Consider the following 23672-nt stretch of genomic DNA (forward strand, 5'->3'; position numbering starts at 1 on the left):
AAAAAAATGAAGAAGGTCGCCTGTGGCCTCACCGACTACTGGTGGCCACACACGGCCTCCACAGGGGTGAGAAAGAAAGTGAGAGAGCAGGTCGGGGGTACACCTCGTCTCTCGTGTTTTTTTTTCAACACCGCCCCCCATGTCCCATTCTTACCGTAACAAGTGGTGAAACGAAAATCAAGCTCAAAATAGGATGCGACGGCTGCGTTCCTCATGTCCGCCATGTTCCTCACGTCTGCCACCTCCAATGTTTGATGGCACCAGCATCCTACGCTATGCACCATCAAACATACCCTTAGGGCTAAACTACTATGTGTTATTACATGTATTATACATACATTTTAAAAATATATATGTGGGTCATACACAAATCTTATATAAACTCGTATAAACAAGTAGACCAGGCCAAGCAGAATACTTTTTTTTTTTTCTTACCAACGGGGTGCTTTAGTGAAAAGATCATGTGCAACATGATTGCGCAAATATTTGTACATTAAGCACCTGACCACCCTCCATCTTGAAGACAGGGCCTGTCAGGTGTGGGATCCAAGATCTTATGGAGGGTGATAGAGTACTTAATGCACAAATTTTTGTGCAATCATATTGCATCCCATCCAACCTCGGGGCTTCGCATGGTTGGTAGGAACTGTCAATGCACGTCGTCCTGTCGTGGGACGTTGCATTTTCAAAACCCAAGAATAATAATCGGTGGGGTCTGCCTAACCCCAGCTTGCCTTTAAAAAAAAAAGAAGGCATATATTTCGCACTTGGCTTGGTTATGCTGCTTGTGGCTCGTCTCATCCAGCCGACTTGAACGAATCTGTGTCGAGCCAAGCCAATATGTTGGAGGTAATTTTCGTCCTTTTTAAGAGGAAACCACAAGATTCTAATGCCCATGGAACAAAACCCAACAAAAGAAACGTGGTCCTAAAGTGAGAAATCTAAAACCTGAGAATTCTTCCCATTATGTCCAAATGCACCCAAAGTCTCACAAAGGATGGGGTCACCTCAAAATCACTTGAAAATCAATGACCGATGACCTACTTTTCCCAAGAGTCTAACTAGGTTGGGTCCCAATGTCCTGAACCAATTATATCAGACTTGAACCGATATTAATGGACTCCCCCGAGTTTGGGTTGGATCCAAAATATAGGCTCATAGTAAAAATAGGTCGGATATTTGGTATTGTATGAAGACCCAAACTCGAACGGACTCAACCCAATTATCTACCAGGTTTGTAAATATTATATATTAAAACAAACATTTAAAGATATTGATAAACTTATAATTAATATGCATTGCATTTTAGTAAGCTAGACTTTAATTCATTTTTAGCTATACTTCCTATCGCCCTTTTGTCGTGAAAATTATCTGATTGAAGTGAATCTTATAATAATATATGATAACTTATTGAATTTGATACATTTTGAATATGATGTATCATTGTTTTTTTTTTGTTTCAACTTGAAATGTTTGGTCAGAGTGGATATATTGTTTTTTTGTTTCAATTTGATACAATTTTTGTTAACATATAATTTTCTTAGTAAACAATTAATTTTATTAATTTACATATTTTTTATTGACAGATAATTAGGTCTAGAACACTGATTGTATCAAGACCCGAGCTGAAACCCGAACACATTAACACCCTGTTAACCTAGATGGGTCTACTTTTTTTCGGCCATACCCAGAATCAAATAAAAAGGGGTATACCAAAGACCCAACCAGATGTATACCCGAACCCATTTACTCATATGGGTCCATCGTTTTTAACTGTACCGAACTTGGGCCCGAACTAGAATGGGTTGAGTTTGGGTTTTACTTTTATACCCGATTAAACATTGGGTCTGATAGGATCCGACCCGAACCCGATCGGGTTACACCCCTATTTTTTCCATTTACTTGATGCACAAAAAAAATCCTATCTTTGTTTGAACTTGGTCTTTCCGTTGAGAACTTATTCATTTTCACACGAAAACTAACCACTTTCCCAATCTTCCCCCTGGAAAATTTTCAAAAGCCGGTGGAATCATTTTTCATTTTCTCACAAACGCTAGCGATCGGATTCATCTAAATCCCCCGCCCCGGTTTTCCCTCGACCCATTCCCTCTCTGCTGAGAGAGAGAGAGAGAGAGAGAGCAGTGCAGGCAGTGAGCGACGGAGAGAGAGCGGAGATGTTGAACGGGAGCGGTTTCTCAGGTCTGAGTCTTCCTCCAGTTCTCTGATTTCTTCTCATCTGATCGGTCCTAGGGTTTCGTTTTCTTTGCTTTCTTCTATTTGTACTGGTGGACACGTTTCTTTCTTTGTGGATTTTTTGTCGTTCTGTGCGAAATCTTTCGTTTTCACGGAGGAATTCTTGTTTCGAGTCTTGGTCGGAGAAGGGATTGTGCTTTTCTAGTGGTTTTACGAAGAGGTAGCGATCGTGTTTGGGGAGGGTAAATGGTTCTGTTTGAGTTTTTTTTTCGTTGGTTTCTTTTTCTTTTTTGGTGGAATTGTGCTTGAATTGTTTGGAAGAGGAAAAATGATTTTCGTTTGATTTAGTGTGGTGTTTTTGCCAGCATCTTTTTGGTATTTGTGTTTGGTAGGACTTCTCTTTTTTCCCTGGGAGCTAATAGGAGTTGTGGTAGAAATATTTGGGGAAGAGGAGGGAAATTTTGTCGTTGAGGTCTTTCTTTGCTGTTTTTTTGTGGGATTTCGGTAATGGTTTGCGTTCTTCTTCTTCTTCTTCTTCTCTCTCTCTCTCTCTCTTGAGCTCATGGGATTCGTTTCAGAAACGTTAGGAGTAGGAAACCGATTATTCGGTTGAAAATTTTCGTGGTGTTTTCCTTCTTTTTGTGTTATTTTTCAGATGGGAGTCGTGGTGTGGCTTTATGGTTAGGAGATGCGTGGATGAACCTACTTATCCGGATAAATGGGATATCTCGGGATATTGTATCGTGGAGCACAGACATCTCACTTTTTCTGGATATGTGGGTGCATCCAAATGAGCTCTAAGGGTTTTGGATGGCATTGGCCAGAACAAAGTTATGCAAGGCATTTCTTATCAATGGGTATGGTGCAAAATGTGAATTTGAAAGGGGAAGAAACAGACTGGGGAAAACAGGATTGCAACATATCAGAAATTGGAAGACTGAGCAAAATTTTACTGAACCTGAGAAAAACTGCAACATATTGAATAGAAGAAAAATCAAAATATGTAGAAGAAGTTCCAAAAAATGATTAAAAGGGGCAGTTTGGTGTTGGGTAATTGAAAGATTAGGAAGAAGAGGAAGTTTAGGAGAATATTATGCTTAAGTATTATGTTTTTAAGACGTTTTTAGCAGATGATCTCTCAGAGGATGAGATGGTTCTGTAGGGGAAATTGGCATGAAATTGATTGTGATTCTTGTCGGAAAAGTGTTTTCCGTCACCACTGCTTTGATCTTTCCAGTTTGTTGAATCCCACACCTTTGAGTACTGTTTGCTTTTGCTTCAGTAAAAGTGTAGTTCTGGTATACTGTGGTGTTGCAGATAGAAGAGTGGTCAAAAATTTCTTCACAACATCATGATATTTTCCTTTCTGATTTCATGTATTGCAAGAGTAGCTGGTATTCTATAATAAATTACAGATAATTGGAATAAAATTATTTATGGACTTTGCACACCTCATCTTTTGTTCTTGCTTGCTTAAGAGGTGATGCCCTCGTGTTTGCGCTTCAAAAGTTATTGTAATTTCATGCACATCATCATGTTCTCTAGTTTTAGTTTTGGGTTTTGGCTGTCTTGCTATTTTTTTTAGATCTGTAAGTCGTTTAATTGACCCATTTCAATGTGGGAACCTGCTCTTACATACTTATATATGCCTCAAACATTATCTTTTCTTCTTTTATGTAGGCTTATTGTGACATAAAATTTGTTATTTGATTTATTCAGGAATCTTTACATTTCACGTGTTGTTTGTGAGATGCCAACTTGAATTGAGAATGTAGTTTACGTTTAAACTAAATACTCATTGCTGAAATTTCAGGTGTATCAAATTGCTATGTATTCAAAAGCAGATTGCAGGAATATGCACAAAAAGCCGGCATCTCAACTCCTGTTTATGAAACAGTGAAGGAGGGCGCCTCCCATGAGCCAGTGTTTAGGTCAACTGTTATAGTGAATGGTGTGAGATATGATTCTCTTCCTGGTTTTTTTAATCGTAAAGCAGCAGAGCAGTCAGCAGCAGAAGTTGCTCTTCTGGAGTTAATGAAATCTGGCAGTGTGTCAGAGTGCATTCCTAATCCTGTGGTATGCATTCCTTCTGCTATTTTATATTTACATTTAGCAGAATCTATTACTAGAATAGTATGAATTTTCATAAAAGGGAGTGAGAAAACTGGTATTGCTCGTCTACTTTATATTCATATTTAGTTTTTGTATCTTTCTTGTTTGTTAACTTCTAGTTTTCATCTGATTAAAAGAGCGACATCTCCCACAAAGACAAAAATGGCAACGTCTCTTGGAAGACAATGCGGTGTCTTGAGAATATGCACAATACAGCTTGGCAAATGTGTAAATATTTTTGAAAAACAGTGACATCAACAACATCCTGACAAAGGTAAGTGGTGGCCATGAGTGAAAGGGTTGTAAGCTTCAATAAATGCTGCTAAGATACCTGATTTGGCTATGTGTCCATTGCAATAATTTCAGTTTTAGGTATTGTATTCCCACAGCTTATAAAGGATTCTTAGTTAGATTCTGATGTGAGTCGTATTTGATTCTAAGAGCTGAACTCTGGTTGGGGTAATTTCACTTCCGACTTCTAATCCAAATAAAGAAAATCTGATTAATTGGATTTGGTATAATTAACATCCAAACTGAATCTGGCTCGTTTACATCCATAAACTCTAACGGAACTCAGATGTTGCCCCAAAGGGAATCCCGCTTAAAGAGAAAGGGCCCTTACTAGACAAGGGCAACTAGTTGTAAGATCTGATTGATCGGCCTTATCTCATGGGAACCTACTAGACCTTTAGGGTAGGGATGGAAGGATTAGACTTCTCGAGGTTGCCGAGGCCCCGAAGAGGAACATATCTACAACTGCTCCACAATTGGTTCGGCTTCAGAACTCATAGAATCACTAACAACTTTGACCTGAGTAAGATATGGTAGAGGTTTGTCTTATTCCTATAAAAAGCCTGGCATATGCGGCTCTCTATAGTTTAGATTAAGCTAGAAATTCTTAAGTTGTTCTCAAGGAGCAAATCAAAGTCCCAATTGTTCTGTCCTTCATGCCTTGATGATCTCCCGTTCCTAGTTGGGTGGGCGGGGAGAGACAAAGGGCTAATGGTTAGGAAACTCCATATCTACCCCAACTCACTCATTTCACTTCGAGCCCCCTACTATTATCGACGAGCATGTTGTTCTACCTATTTGTTTGCCAAGGAACGCAATAGCTTGATGGTTTTTTGAGCGTATGTCCATTGTTACTTTGATCTTATGGACGAACCATTGGGTTGGTTGTCTCGCTCATTGTTGGAGCTATCATCATCATTAACCCTTCTTATTTGGTTCCCTCCACATCCAACTCTGACATGTCATTTGCTGAAAAAAGACCAATTCTGCAGTTCCTCTCGCTCCGCTCTTGACGAGTAAGGACGGGCCTGTTTTGCCTTTATAATAGTGATGAAACCCCAATGCAATATTATTCTCTGCGTGCCTCTCTCTCTCAACTCAATCTCTTTCCCCCTTACTGTGTACCTCTCTCTCTCTCTCTCAATTTTGGCTAAACAAGCCCATTTTTGAAAAAAAAATTTACCCATTTTAGGGAAAACTCAGTTTAGCTGGTTCGTTTTCTTAAAAATCTATCTTTTAAGAGTTTTTACATGTAAAAACTATGTAATATAGACATTATACATAATATGTATAGATATATTATACATACGTTGCAAGTTCGAATCCTAATCATATGGCCCGTATGGGGGTCTGCCAATTTTTTTTGCTGCTTTAATCAGCCATTTTGCAAAACATGCTGGCCGAACTGAGTTTTCACAAGCCCAGTCAAGCCCGAACTGAGTTGTCACAAGCCCAGCCAAGCCGAACCGAGTTTTTCCTGTGACATATGGTTGCTTATAATGTTTATTATTTGTTGATGACTTGATGTTGGGTAATTTGATTGTTATTACTGATTTTGTTACTTACAATTTGGTTGAATGCTCATATTTTTATTGCTAACTTACTACTAGTCTACTATTCTATTGTTATTGTTAAATACTTAGATATTTTTAACATTTGTTATTGTTACTGGTTAAAATTTTAGTCACATATTAGTGTACTGCCTAAAATTTGTTAAAATTTTGTTGCTAACTTACTGTTAAAATGTAATGTTCTTTATATATATATATATATATATATATATATATATATATATATATATATATATATATATATATATATATATATATATATATATATTCATAACCCGATAAAGGTATTTTCGGTCATTTCCCACATTTTACACATATTCTCATTTGAGAATATGATTGTAATTTTTATTTTATTTTATTTCTTTTTAAATTTTTTGTCTTTTTTTGTAACATGGTGGGGGGGGGGAGGCTCAACATATACGTTGGAGCCCCCTCCCACGGTTATATTTGTAACCGTTGGAGGGGCTCCAATGTATATGTTGGAGCCCCCCCCCCCCCCCCCCCCCCCCCCCCCCCCCATATCTACCCCAACTCACTCATTTCACTTCGAGCCCCCTACTATTATCGACGAGCATGTTGTTCTACCTATTTGTTTGCCAAGGAACGCAATAGCTTGATGGTTTTTTGAGCGTATGTCCATTGTTACTTTGATCTTATGGACGAACCATTGGGTTGGTTGTCTCGCTCATTGTTGGAGCTATCATCATCATTAACCCTTCTTATTTGGTTCCCTCCACATCCAACTCTGACATGTCATTTGCTGAAAAAAGACCAATTCTGCAGTTCCTCTCGCTCCGCTCTTGACGAGTAAGGACGGGCCTGTTTTGCCTTTATAATAGTGATGAAACCCCAATGCAATATTATTCTCTGCGTGCCTCTCTCTCTCAACTCAATCTCTTTCCCCCTTACTGTGTACCTCTCTCTCTCTCTCTCAATTTTGGCTAAACAAGCCCATTTTTGAAAAAAAAATTTACCCATTTTAGGGAAAACTCAGTTTAGCTGGTTCGTTTTCTTAAAAATCTATCTTTTAAGAGTTTTTACATGTAAAAACTATGTAATATAGACATTATACATAATATGTATAGATATATTATACATACGTTGCAAGTTCGAATCCTAATCATATGGCCCGTATGGGGGTCTGCCAATTTTTTTTGCTGCTTTAATCAGCCATTTTGCAAAACATGCTGGCCGAACTGAGTTTTCACAAGCCCAGTCAAGCCCGAACTGAGTTGTCACAAGCCCAGCCAAGCCGAACCGAGTTTTTCCTGTGACATATGGTTGCTTATAATGTTTATTATTTGTTGATGACTTGATGTTGGGTAATTTGATTGTTATTACTGATTTTGTTACTTACAATTTGGTTGAATGCTCATATTTTTATTGCTAACTTACTACTAGTCTACTATTCTATTGTTATTGTTAAATACTTAGATATTTTTAACATTTGTTATTGTTACTGGTTAAAATTTTAGTCACATATTAGTGTACTGCCTAAAATTTGTTAAAATTTTGTTGCTAACTTACTGTTAAAATGTAATGTTCTTTATATATATATATATATATATATATATATATATATATATATATATATATATATTCATAACCCGATAAAGGTATTTTCGGTCATTTCCCACATTTTACACATATTCTCATTTGAGAATATGATTGTAATTTTTATTTTATTTTATTTCTTTTTAAATTTTTTGTCTTTTTTTGTAACATGGTGGGGGGGGGGAGGCTCAACATATACGTTGGAGCCCCCTCCCACGGTTATATTTGTAACCGTTGGAGGGGCTCCAATGTATATGTTGGAGCCCCCCCCCCCCCCCCCCCACACACACACACACACACACACACTCATCCAACATGTATATATATGTTAAAATATATTCCTTAACTAGTGTAATCATATATATTATATATATATATATATATATATAAAGGTTGATACATATACATATATGGTATATATGTATATGTATCTATCTACCCAATTATATATATAATATATATTTCTCTATTATTAGCCGTAGGGGTAGTTTAGTCATTTCATGTATTTTACGCATATTCCATTTGGAATATGATTGTAATTTCTTTTTCTTTTTATTTTTTTATTCTTTTTTGTGGTTTGCGCCACCTAGGGAGGCTCCCCAAAAGAGTCCTTGGGGAGCCCCCAACGGTCACAAATGTGACCGTTGGGGGCTCCCAACGACTCCTTTGGGAGCCCCCTATGTGGCTCCTCAAAGGCTTATAAATTGGGGCTTTTCCCCCTTGTATTTTCTATCTCTTGAAGGAGCTTTTGCTCCATTGTAATGGGTGTTACACCCTTCTTCTCTTAAATAATATCAACTTATGCCTTATAGGCATTTTTGCCCATTTCGTGGGTTTATGTGTTAGCACATTATGTGCTTGTGTTTTCCCTTTTAGTGGGTATATCCGCACTTCATGTGCATGTGTATTGGTTCATTATTGAACCTAATGTATTCAAAGCCGTTTCTTTACATGGTATCAGAGCAAGGTTGTGATCGAGTTGCTCTTTGTTACATTGAGAAGCGTGCTATTCAAGAAAGTTTAAAGAAAAATGGTGAAGTCCTCATCTTGCTTTTTTGTTTCTTAAAATTATTCGGTATGCATTGTATTTATTTAAGTATTGTGCATTATGTTTTTGGGTTCTTAACATTTCATTGAACTTTCTTAAAGATATGTTTTGCATATGTGTTCTCTTTGTCATTATGATTTTGGGTTCTTAACATTTCATTGAACCTTTTTTCATATATTATTCTTTTTCGTATGTCTTTTCTTGAAAGTCTTTTATTGATAAATTCTAAAACTGGTGAACTTGTTTTTCGAATAATTAAATATGTGATTGCTCAAAACATGGTCTAATGGGTCGATAATTTTTGAATTTTTTGGATATGACCATTGGAATTTTTAATTTTGGAGGTAAGAATACCATTTATATGAAAAATAAGTCTTTTAAGAAAATTATGTTAAAAGGAAAATATTTGTGAGATATGTAGCTTTGCTCACATACTCTCATCATAATTGTGGGTTCTTATTAAAGGTATGTGTTTATCCTCTAAAAATGTCCTATATGAGGCTTTTCATAATATCGTGTGATTGACATATATTAACTATGAAAAATTCCTTATTAATGTTTTATTTTCTTACCTAATGGGTTCTTTTCATATTAGCAATATTTGATTAAGAAGGCATTTTATATTAAGTTTTAAAATGATCTCATGAAATATGGTTATTTACTTTACAGTCTTCAAATCAATTTCAAGAATGTGTTTTATTATAAAATTTACGGTCTTCATCAATGTTGTTGCATACTTATTACATTAGAAGTTAGTTATAATCTATTAAGTCATATGTTTTTAATAATATTATGAATTTGTGTTTATAGATTTATACCATAACACAATCCTATTATTCCTTTTTTATTGGAATTCTCTCCACTTTAATGAAGTTTTCCCTCTTCCTTTCATATGTACCCTCTTTTGGGGATTTGTTTTTGTTGGATCTCTCTTTGAGAGGCCTTTTTATCCTTGTGAATCTTCTTATGAGTATATGTTCTTTGAGAAAATTTCATGATTGTTATAAGCTTCTTCTTAAAATAACAATATTGGTTTTTATGAGACTTTTTAAATATCCCTCTTTATGAATGCTTGAGAGCTCTCTCTCTCTTTTCAATAAGAGTTGTTTATATTGCCTTCTTTAGGGCTTGTGTTTGTTTTTGTCCCTTAGTGGACTTGTAAGATTGTTTCTTTTAACATTGTAAGTGCTTCCGCAATATCTTGGTACATGTTGTCCTAAATTTGCACATTTAAGATTATTGCCATTTTACATCTTGGTATGCATATAATTGCAAATTATAAAGGCTTGATTTGTTTCTTGGATTATTCCAAATCCTTTCTCACACATGACATTGCTTAAATATTTTATGTTGTGTTTATTAAGTCTTTTGATAATGACTTCTTTTTAAGGAATTAATCATGATTAAACATAATTTCGTGTTTATGAAAACTTATTGTTATAAGGCATATTGTTGTGATTAATTATGTTGGACCTTTGAATCGTCCCTCTTTGTAAAATCACATATTTGGAAAATAATTTTCCTAAGTGTTCATTGCCTTTTTATGACATTTATTTTTATCCATCACAAGTTATATGATGCATCAATCCTTTTTTGTATGGCCTTATTGTTATATTAGAGATGGTTCTTGAGGTGAGTTATGGGCACCTTGTGTTATGTCATTTTAGATTTTAGATTGTCCACTTGCCATATTAAAGATGGTTGTTGAGGTGAGTTATGGGCACCTTGAGACTCTAAAATGATTTGTTATATGATCTCTAATTATGAGTGTGCCACTTGTTTTTCCTTTTTTGGCCATTGGTTTTATGGATGCTTTTATTTATATATAAAATGTGATGGATATATGGTGTTTGAAACCTTAAATGTTTTAAGGTATATTAAAATCAAGGTTTTCAGGATTATTGCCCAACCTTTTATTGTTTATGAATCTTATGAGTGCACTTGCACATTTGTGATTTCGTGTTTTTGTGCTTTGAGCACAAGTGTTTCAAGTGTTCTTGGTGTGCGTATTATGTTCACATATACATTTCTCCAAAATGTTATTCTTATGGGTATTCTTTTTAAAGAATATTGTTCTATTGATTCAAGGTTTTATTTATATGTTTGTCATTACAAGTTTTATTGCCTCAAAAGTCTTCTCCTTTTATAACTCTTATCTAAGTGTCATCATATGTAGACAAGAATTTTATTGCACATTTGTGTGTTGGTAGCCCTTTGTTGACTTTATTCTCTTGGTCTAGTAGCTGAACACACTTGTCTTGAGTGTTATTATATGTAGACAAGGCACGTTGATTCACACCATGGTGTGTGATTTTAGTCCATGTTGGCATTTGTGTCCTTGTTCTAGTCGCTGAAATGTATGGCCATGGTTGGCTTCTTTCACTCATTTCAAGTGCCATCTTATGTAGACAAGAGATGTATTGTGTTTTTGTTCATGGTTGGCTTGATACTCTTGTTCTAGTAGCTGAACATACTTGGTCTTGAGTGTATTTTTATGTAGACAAGAGATGCTTTTGGTCTATGTTGGCGTGTATTCTTTTGTTCTTGTCGTTGATGCACTCATTTCAAGTATTATTACATATAGACAAGAGGTTCTTTTGCACACCTTTGTGTGTGTCTTTGGCCTTTAATAACATTATATTTATGATTCTTGATCTAGTAGCTTATACACTTGATTTATGGGTTTTAGAGGACTAATGAGGTAGTTGCTTGGGGTGAATGAATTATTGTTGAAATCTGTGAAATTTTATTCATATTTTGTTTTTTAATACAAGTGAATCATATCATTAATATGCATATTTTAAAATCAAATTGATTTTTGGTCACCTTTTATATTTGATATGCAAAATGCGTTTTTGCAATTGCAATCATTTGAGTGAGATGTTCTAAGGTTATCTACTCAAATAACACTTATTATTTTGCCTCTTAAGTGGACTTAAAACCTTTTGAACTCTTGTGTTTTATACACTCCTTTTATGCTCTTGAGCATTTCTTTCTTGAAATCGCTTTCAAAAGAATTGCTAAAATCAATAACACTTGCCTTTCTATCTTGTAAGCTCAAGTAATATTACTTGACTAAAGTATGATTGGAGCATGTTGATTAATAACTCTTTTAAGTGTTGATTCATTTCATGATATTATATATGCTCATTATGTGCAACTTATGCCTCTTCATAGGCTTTTTGTGGTGTCCCTTAGTGAACCTTTTTGTTATTCCTCATTATGAGTTAGGTTTGTCCAATGTTGGACCTCATGAATGCATTATGCACTCTTTAACATGGTATATGATTATGGAAATTGGATTTCTAAAATCATTTTGCATACATAAGAAATTATCTTGTTCTATCAAAATCCTGTATGCATAGAATATCTTTTTGCACCATTACTTTTGATGAATCATATGATATGATTTTTTTTTATTGATTCATCTTGTGTAGAATATTCCACTTGATTAAAGTGCAAAAATATCTTTTACTTGAACCTTTTCTTGGTTTGTTCCACAGGATCTTGAAGATGAGATAGAAATGAGTACCTTGGATAGATCATGAAAGGTGCTCACTAAGAAAGTCTTTTGGAGGAAGACATTTGCTATTTTCATGGCATTCTTACAAAAGACTCTTGAAGCCTTGAGATTCTTCTTCTTGTATTTTTCAATCTTTTCGTTCCCCACGCAAAGTTTGAGGGGGGTGTTAAAATATATTCCTTAACCAGTGTAATCATATATATTATGTATATAAAGGTTGATACATATACATATATGGTATATATGTATATGTATCTACCCAATTATATATATATATATATATATATATATATATATATATATATATATATTTCTCTATTATTAGCCGTAGGGGTAGTTTAGTCATTTCATGTATTTTATGCATATTCCATTTGGAATATGATTGTAATTTCTTTTTATTTTTTTTATTTTTATTTTTATTTTTTTATTCTTTTTTGTGGTTTGCGCCACCTAGGGAGGCTCCCCAAAAGAGTCGTTGGGGAGCCCCCAACGGTCACAAATGTGACCGTTGGGGGCTCCCAACGACTCCTTTGGGAGCCCCCTATGTGGCTCCTCAAAGGCTTATAAATTGGGGCTTTTTCCCCTTGTATTTTCTATCTCTTGAAGGAGCTTTAGCTCCATTGTAATGGGTGTTACACCCTTCTTCTCTTAAATAATATCAACTTATGCCTTATAGGCATTTTTGCCCATTTCGTGGGTTTATGTGTTAGCACATTATGTGCTTGTGTTTTCCCCTTTAGTGGGTATATCCGCACTTCATGTGCATGTGTATTGGTTCATTATTGAACCTAATGTATTCAAAGCCCTTTCTTTACATATATAGGGGTGATTCCCCTCAAGCTTCTGAAGGTTTTTGTAAAGCCTATTTGGGACTTAATATATAGAAGTTTATAGTTTTTATGCCTTTGTGTATGCGTATCCATGCCTTTGTGCACTTGTGAGAGTTCTCCTTGTGCCTTTGTGCACACTTCGTGATTCTAGCTTTGTGTTCGTACACAAATACCCTTTTTATAAAGATTTTTACATGGTATCAGAAGAAAGTTGCTTGAAAAAAGAAAATCTTGCGGTTCTTCACAATATTGAGTGCCTCAAAAAGCGTGCCTTCAATTTTTTGGTGATTGGCGTGAAGACTTCTCTCCATCCAAAATTTTAGAAGATTACTACAACAAGTAAGATTTAATATCTTATTATGGTACGTATCCTTTTCTCTCATCTTACCTCTCTAATGGGTGAAAAAGACTCTCATTTCTCTCTTAGCTTTAAGCTTAATAGCTTCAATTATCATGTGGGCCGGAAATATGGAAGCCCATATTAAAGGAAAAGGGCTTTGGGGTTACGTTAAAGGCTCGATTCTGGAACTGGAGCTTAAAATCACTTTGGTTGAAAGAGGGAAAATCAAAATTCTTGAGGGAGATAAAAGAACTAAACTCTTGAGGAATATAGCAAAAAATATGAGGAGTGGTAAACGAAGAAGTTCAAGATCTTGTTTTGGATCTTCTCCTCTGTTGAGACAAGAATCAACACCAATATTATAAAGTTCAAAAAGGCATCTCAAGCATGAGAGTACCTTGAAAAGATGTACACTTCTAGGGACTTGTCCCATAAGTATTACCTCCAAAAGAGAGCGTTAACCCTCCTTCAAGGGATGACTATAAGAGAGTATTTTGCCGAACTCTTCCATTTGGGATGAGTTTGCTATGCTCGAACCAAAGTGGAGTGGAGAAGCCATAGAGTTTCGTCATAAACAATTAGAAGAAAATCGATTTTTTAATTTTTTGAAAGGGCTAAGGCCCGAGTTTGAGCAAATTAGATCTTCTCTTCTATCTTCCTTTACCTCTTACTCTCTTGAAGACGTCATTACAAAATTAAGTGGAGAGGAAGCTCGTATGGGCATTAGCAAGCAAAATTCAAGTGTTCTTGCAATGCCTACAAATCAGGAAGAGTGTTATGGAGCGAATGCCGTTTCTAGGCCCGAAAACAACTTGAGGACATATAAACCGCCTCATTTTAAAAATCAAAATAAAGGATCCAATGGTGGACAAGGCGGAAGAAAGGACTACAACAAAATTATATGTTACTTTTACAAGGAACCGGGACACATCAAACCGGTTTGTCCCAAATGGAAGAAATTATTGGCCATGGCAACCACATTCTAATCTCAAAAAGAAGAAAGTGCATCTACTTCCACAAATGAAGCTCTCTCTCTAAATCAAATTATAGAAGCTCTTCAATATTTTCTTAAGGGAGCCATTTCCTGTGCCGCCGTATCTACTTCTTCCCCTCCAGGTAAAACTTCTTGGCTTTTAGACTCAGGTGCTTCATTTCATATATCTACAAACATTTCTTCTCTTTTCGAATATTCTAAAAATTTGTCACCATCTTTTGTTTCAATCGCGGATGACACTTCTCTTGAAATTAAGGGGATTGAAAACTTTGAATCCCAAAATTTCTTTATTCCCAAAATTAGATTTATACCAAAATTAAATTTGAACTTACTTTCCGTCTCTCAACTCTCGGACCTTGGATGTGACATTCAATTCTCATCTAATAAGTGTTTAATACAGGATCACTGGTTCGGGAGGTTGATTGGATAAGACTCTAGGAAGGAAGACTTATACTATGTGGACTCTCTTCAAATTCTTAAAACTCTTTTTTGTAATGTGGCCCAACATAAAGACTTAAATGTTTGGCACAAAAGACTTGGTCATCATCCGATTTGCATTTTGTTAAAAATCTTTGTAAATGTACTTTCTCTTGTAATGATTGCATTCTTGGAAAAATGGAAAATATGCCTTTTGAACAAAGATCTATGTTTACCACAAAACCTTTTGAAATTATTCATTCGGATGTTTGGGGACCGACACCCGTAGGATTTGCCTATTATGTGATTTTTGTGGATGATTTTTCTCGATATTGTTAGATATATTTTCTCAAACATAAGCATGAAGTTTTTTCATGTTTTAAATCATATCATATGATAATAAAAAATCAATTTAATAGCAATTTAAAGATATTTAAAACCGATTCCGAAGGTGAATATCTCTCCAATGAATTTAAGAAATATCTTGAAGACTATGGTATTGTCCATCAAAGATCGTGTCCTAAGACCCCACAACAAAATGGGTTGGCCGAAAGGAAGCATAGGCATATCATTTAAACCACTAGAACTCTACTTGTATCTTAAAGCATTCCAATTTTTTTTGGGCCGAGGCGACTTTTGCATCCGTTTATCTTATTAATCATCTTCCATCCAAAAATTTAGATAAAATTTCTCCTTTTGAGACTCTATATGAAAAAGAATTCAATTATAATAAATTGAAAGTTTTTGGTTGTAAGTGTTTTGTTCTTACGGATAAAAATGATAAACTCTCACCAAAAGCCATTCCTTGTGCTTTTCTTGATTATTTCGAAACCCAAAAAGGATTTCGATGTTATGATACTAAGAATGATAAGTTATATGTCTCAAGGAATGTGACGTTTTTGTGAGGGATCGCACTGGTGTGTGCTGAGGAAGAAAATGATACGTTGTAAAGAGGCGTCAATCGTTGATGGTATCCGACACACCCGATCGTGCCCTATTAGCATTAATATATATGGAGAATACAATAGGGGTCAGGTCTGGAATGTAACGTCAGACCCAGATACAAATAAGACCCAGATACAACATATATAAGTATGGATTGGGTCCCAGACCCGTATCCGGATAATACACCAATCTCAATACCCTCCCTCAAGTTGTGCATGGTGTTGCACCATGGACAACTTGTTCTTTAAGAACCAAAATTTGATACTTGTGAGACCCTTAGTGAGCAAATCAACAACTTGATCTGCAGTTGGGATATAGGCTGGTTCAACCTCTTTGTCTTCGATTTTCTGTCGAATGAAGTGTTAATCGATCTCAATATGCTTCGTGCGACTGTGATAGATAGGATTGAAAGCTATTTGTATAGCACTCTGATTGTCGCTGTAGAAAGAAGCACCGAACCCTAGGTAGAGAGAGAGAGAGAGAGAGAGAGAGAGAGAGAGAGAGAGAGAGAGAGAGAGAGAGAGAGAGAGAGAGCTGCACAAAATAAAACTCGTTAACTTACTTTGTTAGGGCTTCTCTCTATATTAAATAGAGAGAGGCTAAAAAGGAATAATTACATCTAAGCCCATTATGAAAACAAAATTTCAAATAGCCTCTAATATAAAAAGACTTAACTTAAAACCACCTATTCTCAACACTCCCCTTCAAGCTGGAGCATAGATATCAATCATGTTCAGCTTGTCACAACATTTTGAGAAATTTGGTCTAGCAAGAGGTTTTGTAAACATATCTGCAACTTGGTCTTCAGACTTTAGATATTTTGTAGTGATATGACCAGCTTGAACCATATCTCTTACATAGTGGCAATCAACCTCAATGTGCTTTGTTCTCTCATGAAATATAGGATTGTTCGCTATATATGTTGCCACTTTGTTATCGCACATCATGGTCATGGGAGAGGAAAACTTCACCTGAAGATCATTAAGAACAGTACGAACCCACATCAATTCAGCAACTGTTTGGGCCATAGCCCGATATTCTGATTCTGCACTTGACCTAGAAACCACATTTTGTTTCTTACTTCTCCAAGAAATCAAGTTGTCTCCCAGAAACACACAGAATCTTGTGGTAGATTTTCTATCCACTACAAATCCTGCATAGTCAGCATCAGAATAGGCCACTATCTCCAGAGTTCCACTTTTCCTGAACAATAATCCCTTTTTAGGAGAAGATTTTAGATATCTGAGAATCATAATAGCTGCATTCCAGTGTACCTCAGTTGGTTTGTACATAAACTGGCTAACTTTGCTTACTGCTAAAGCAATATCCGGCCTGGTCACAGTTACATACAGTAGCTTCCCTACTAGGGAGCGATAGCTCTTGCTATCAACCGGTTTTGACCCTTCTTCAACCAACTGAACTTTATGGTCCATGAGAATATTTGCTGGTTTAGCTCCCAACATTCCCGTTTCCTTTAATATGTCAAAAACATACTTTCGTTGAGACAAAACCATCCCTTCACGGCTCCTGACAACTTTTATACCCAGAAAATACCTAAGTGAAACCAGGTCTTTTGTAACAAAGTGTTTTTGAAGATGAGCCTTTGTGGCTTCAATAGCTTTCACATCATCTCCTGTAAGAATGATGTCATCCACATATACCACCATAACAACTATGCCAGAGCTAGTTTTCTTTATAAATAGTGTATGATCTGCTGCTGACCTATTAAAGCCAAAGCATGACATCACTTCAAACAACTTTTGAAACCATGCGCGAGGACTCTGTTTCAAACCATAAATTGCCTTTCTCAATCTACACACCTTCTGACACTCCCCCTCAACCTCGAAACCAGGAGGTTGGTGCATGTAAACGGTCTCAGATAGATCCCCATATAGAAAGGCATTTTTCACATCTAACTGGCACAAGCTTCAACCATGCTGAACAACTACTGAGAGAACAAGACGAATGGTACCCATCCGTGCAACAGGAGAAAAAGTTTCAAAGAAATCAATACCATATGTCTGAGTATACCCTTTCGCTACTAATCTGGCCTTGTACCTTTCAATAGAACCATCAGATTTGTACTTTATTGTATATACCCATTTACATCCAACAATGTTAGCATCTGCTGGGGAATCAACTAGATCCCATGTATGCTGAGATACTAAAGCATCCATTTCTTCTTGCATAGCCAGCTTCCAGCGATTATCAAGCTCTGCCTGTTGATAGTTCAGAGGAATAGTTTCAACAGATAAGGCTGAAATAAAAGACTTCATCTGATTTCCAATTCTGGCATCGGAGACAAAATGAGATATGGGATATAAGGTACATTGTCGTGTCCCCTTTCGTAGAGCAATAGGTCTGTTATCATCATCATGAAGATCACTATTGTCAGTAGAACTTACCTCAGGAGAAGAAGAAGGCTCTTGCGGAGGTGGAGCTCTACGCACATATACCAATGGAGGATTGTTAAATCTGGAAGAGGATGAAGTTTGGTTCGGTAATGAGGGCACAAATTTCAAAGGAAAAAGAGGTATAGGTAATGGAAAAGACTCAGCTGGATCAATCTGCAGCGGGGAACCGGTACTGGAGTAATATGGAGTGGATTCCAAGAAAGATACATCCGCACTGACATACTCTCGGCGAGAAATAGGATCATAACAACGATATCCCTTTTGATTTTTGGGATAACCTATAAATATGCATTTTATAGCTTGAACATCTAATTTATCACGGTCAGGGCCAAGTTTGTGTACAAAACAAACACATCCAAATATTTTTGGTGAGAAAGAAAAGAGTGGGGCATTAGGTTTTAGGATATGTAATGGAATTTGATCACCCACAGAAGACGAATGCATGCGGTTGATCAGATAGCAAGCCGTGGTAATCGCATCACCCAGTATAATCCAGGAACATTGGATTGAATCATAATGGTCCTGGCAACATCAAGCAGGTGCCGATGTTTTCGCTCAGCCACCCCATTTTGTTGAGATGAATAGGCACAGGAAGTTTGGGGTTGGATGCCATTATCTTGGTAAAATTGTAACAAACCTTTTGATTTAAACTCGAGAGCATTATCAGTGCGAACAATCTTGACAATAGATTCAAATTGAGTTTTTATTTCAAGAATTAAGGATTTGATAATACTTGGAACTTCAGATAGTTCCTTTATTAAAAACACCCATGACAACTTAGAGAAATCATCAACAATAACAAGATAGTAACGACACTGAGTCCTAGTAGGAATCTTACTAGGACCTCATACATCTGCATGAAGAAGTTCAAAGACTTTATTACTAGACTGACTCTGACTCGAAGGGAACGAACTTCGATGATGCTTTCCCAACTGACATGCTTCACACTGAAATGATGTGGTGGAAGGAATTTGAGGAAAGACCGAACAAAACTTTGACAATGAAGGATGACCAAGACGACGATGCCACTGAACAAGACTGAAAGAGTGTTCCACTGCAACATGAACATTACCCATTGGATGATGTAGGTAGTAAACTCCATTTTCTTCATAGCCTCCACCAATCTTCTTCCCCGTCAGCAAATCCTGAAAATGACAACCCATCGGATCAAATATTACTCTACAGTTTTGTTCTCTTATAAGGCAACTAACAGAGAGTAAACTTTGAGGAAAGTTTGGAGCATGAATACATTTTGCAACTGTAATGAGGAGGATATAGAAATATTTCCCTGACCAACAACCGGGGAGGAACTCCCATCGGCTAATGAGACTCCTAGATGAGCATTAATATCCTTTATATCTAAAAAAACAAGTGAATTTCCACACAAATGTCTGGATGCACCAGAGTCAATAATCCACTTACTGTCAGTCGGATGAAGATGATTTCCAGTTGAATAGGCAACACCAGCTACAGGAGGGGTGGAACTCAAAGGACGAAGAGCTATCAACTCATCATATTCAGCACGACTGAGGGTGATACTACTGTCACTTGCAAAGATATTATCCTGTACACTTGTTGCCTCGATAGTAGTAACATTTGCTTTAGGAGCATATGACTTTGATGAAGAAGAGGTTGGCCGACCATGCTTATCCCAACAACGATCTTCTAAATGTCCAGATTTTCCACAGAATGTACATTGAAGCTTTTCTCTGCCTCCCATACCACGTCCACGACCTCGTCCTCTGATATTCTGAATATTTCCACGCCCATAACCAGATGAGACAACAAGAGCAGATGACTGAGTCACAGGCTGAGATTGTGGAAGAGAGATCGCAAGTCTACTCAGACGATTGTATGCATCAACAAGAGTAGGAACATCTGATCCAGTCAACATTTGAACTTTTGCAACAGAAAATTCTGAAGAGAGACTTGTAAGAAAGCGAGCAACCATGGTTTGTTCTTGATGATCCTTCTGCTTCGAGCAACAAAGAGGCCTGTGAGCATTAAGTCTTTCAAACGCAGCTTTGACAGAGGCATAGTACTGGGCTAAGGTCTGATCTCTCTGCTGCAAATTATATATCTCCTGTTCGACTTGCAGGATACGACTCACATTCGTTTCTTGTGAGTATGTATCACGAAGATTGTCCCACATCGGTTTGGTTGTATTATAGTAGATCAATCCATCTACAATATGGGGTTCGACACTATTCATGATCTGTGACATAACTATGTCATTATCTTCATCCCAAGTAACATATTTTCCCAATTTTTCAGTGGGTTCATCTTCCAATAAAATATGTTTTCGACGATGTCCAGATACCGACATCATAAACGTTCTGGACCACCTGACATAGTTGGTTTCATTCAACCTTACAGAAGAGCCGTACGAAAAAGGATTGGCAAATGCTTTATATTCTCCAATATGTTCCAATTTGGAATCACATTTTGAATTTTCAGCCATACTGAAGATATATTTCTGTTTCAGCAAAGATAAAAATCTGGACAGACTTCAATCAACATAGGAAATAGCGTGTGTTACATACACACATCAACCGATACGACAACCCGCAGCTGTTCACAAAAAAAACCCACGACAGTAGGGAACAACAAGCCACAAGAAGAATATTTTCCCAGCACAACAGGGAATCAAGCCTGCAGTTTCCACAACAGTAGTGGACAGCAGCCCACACACATGAATACTAGTTTTTAAAATTATTTTTTATCAGCACAACAGGGAATCACGACCAACATAAATCTGCATACGCAGAAACTGAATCATAACAGCATAACTATGCATACGCAGAAACTGAATCATAACAAAGGCTGCTCCCACAACAACAATCTTTTGCTTCACGAAGTCACTTAGTGGCTTGCCTTGTGCTCTCACAACTCCCAGCAAACCAGCTAATGCAACACCAGTAGTCAATCATATCTCAATCACGAGCAACAACACAACCAGTGCAATTTCTGTTTCTCCCAAATAACAGGAAGTCACGAAAACAGAAGATACCAAAAACCACGACAAGGAGAGTGACCCAAAACATTAGGATATCACGAGATTCATGACAATAAAAAAAAACTTGGCAACAAAACAGTGTAGGAAATCACGACATCACGACAAAGATAAAACTCGACAGGGAATCACGACAAGGAATCACAACAAGGAATCACGACATCACAACAGGAAATCACGGCAGGGATAAAACTCGGCAACAGGGAATCACGAAAAAAAAAAGTTGAGGAGCTACCAGACCAGCAGCACGCATCCTGCTTCCTTAGATCTGATGACAGATCTCCAGATCTGTCATCAGATCTTACACAGAAAACTAACCAGCTGACCTTATTAGCAAAAACTTTTCATTCACGCTCCCACGATAGTTTGATCACAATCGATCACGTTCCCACGATCGATGGCTCTGATACCATGTCTCTTACATAGTGGCAATCAACCTCAATCTATCTGCAATATGGGGTTCGACACTATTCATGATCCATGACATAACTATGTCATTATCTTCATCCCAAGTAACATATTTTTCCAATTTTTCAGTGGGTTCATCTTCCAACAAAATATGTTTTCGACGATGTCCAGATACCGACATCATAAACGTTCTGGACCACCTGGCATAGTTGGTTTCATTCAACCTTACAGAAGAGCCGTACGAAAAAGGATTGGCAAATGCTTTATATTCTCCAATATGTTCCAATTTGGAATCACATTTTGAATTTTCAGCCATACTGAAGATATATTTCTGTTTCAGCAAAGATAAAAATCTGGACAGACTTCAATCAACACAGGAAATAGCGTGTGTTACACTCACACATCAACCAATACGACAACCAGCAACTGTTCACAAAAAAAAACCCACTATAGTAGGGAACAACAGGCCACAAGAAGAATATTTTTCCAGCACAGCAGGGAATCAAGCCTGCAGTTTCCACGACAGTAGTGGACAGCAGCCCACACACATGAATACTAGTTTTTAAAATTAATTTTTTTTAGCACAACAGGGAATCACGACCAACATAAATCTGCATACGCAGAAACTTAATCATAACAGCATAACTATGCATACGCAGAAACTGAATCATAACAGAGGCTGCTCCCACAACAACAATCTTTTGCTTCACAAAGTCACTTAGTGGCTTGCCCTGTGCTCTCACTAACTCCCAGCAAACCAGCTAATGCAACACCAGCAGTCAGTCATATTTCAATCACGAGCAACATCACAACCAGTGCAATTTCTGTTTCTCCCAAATAACAGGAAGTCATGAAAACAGAAGATACCAAAAACCACGACAAGGAGAGTGGCCCAAAACATTAGGATATCACGACAATAAAAAAAAAACTGGGCTTCAAAACAGTGCAGGAAATCACGACAAAGATAAAACTCGGCAAGAATCACGGCAGGGAATCACGACACGGAATCACGGCAAGGAATCACAGGGAATCACGACATCACAGCAGGAAATCAGGGCAGAGATAAAACTCGACAACAGGGAATCACGAAAAAAAAAGTTGAGGAGCTACCAGACCAGCAGAACGCATCCTGCTTCCTTAGATCTGATGACAGATCTCCAGATCTGTCATCAGATCTTACACAGAAAACTAACCAGCTGACCTTATTAGCAAAAGCTTTTCGTTCACGCTCCCACGATAGTTTGATCACGATCGATCACGTTCCCACGATCGATGGCTCTGATACCATGTAGAAAGAAGCGCTGAACCCTATATATATATATATATATATATATATAGAGAGAGAGAGAGAGAGAGAGAGAGAGAGAGAGAGAGAGAGAGAGACGACTGCACAGAATAAAACTCGTTAACTTACTTTGTTAGGGCTTCTCTCTATATTAAATAAAGAGAGGCTAAAAAAGAATAATTATATCTAAGCCCATTATGAAAACAAAATTCAAATAACTTCTAATATAAAAAGACTTAACTTAAACCACCTATTCTCAACAATCGCAAAAGAGAGTAGTGGGCAAAACATTCTCGCCTAATTCAGTTAGAAGATGCCTTAACCACGTAGCATCTGTAGTGGCTGGTGCCATGGACCGATATTCAGCCTCAGTGTTGGATCATGCAATGGCCCACTGTTTCTTGCTGCTTCAGACTATTAGATTCCCATAAATAAAAACGCAATACCCTGATAATGAGCGCTTGTCGTGTGGGTCTCCAACCCAATCTGCATCTGTATACACATCTAGTCGGTGCCGTGCACTTTTAGCTTTAGTTTGATGATAAATTAGACCATCCCCGAGGGTTCCTTTCAAGTATCGAAGAATCCTCTTGACTCCATTCATATGCTCTGTGCATGGGGCATGAATAAACTGCGAGACTTGATTGACTGCATATACAATGTCTGGCCTGGTAAAGGTGAGATATTGAAGCATACCTACAAGACTGCGACATTGTGTGAGATCTCTATATGTT

General features: G+C 37.0%; 1 protein-coding gene across 2 annotated transcripts in view; it reads left to right on the forward strand.

Moving 5' to 3' along the window:
- The first annotated feature begins 2075 nt into the window (after window positions 1-2075).
- The window catches only part of LOC149838735 (double-stranded RNA-binding protein 8-like), a 54761-nt gene continuing 33164 nt past the window's right edge, over window positions 2076-23672 (forward strand). For both annotated transcript variants that reach the window (XM_090006775.1, XM_090006776.1), the window contains exons 1-2: window positions 2076-2199; window positions 4007-4269. In XM_090006775.1, coding sequence (XP_089862901.1) covers window positions 2175-2199; window positions 4007-4269 — 288 coding nt within the window. In that variant the 5' untranslated portion in view covers window positions 2076-2174. The remainder of the gene's footprint in view (window positions 2200-4006; window positions 4270-23672) is intronic.

This window comes from Nuphar pumila, chromosome 5 (assembly GCF_984573655.1).
Source record: "Nuphar pumila chromosome 5, dmNupPumi1.hap1.1, whole genome shotgun sequence".
Lineage (NCBI taxonomy): Eukaryota > Viridiplantae > Streptophyta > Magnoliopsida > Nymphaeales > Nymphaeaceae > Nuphar > Nuphar pumila.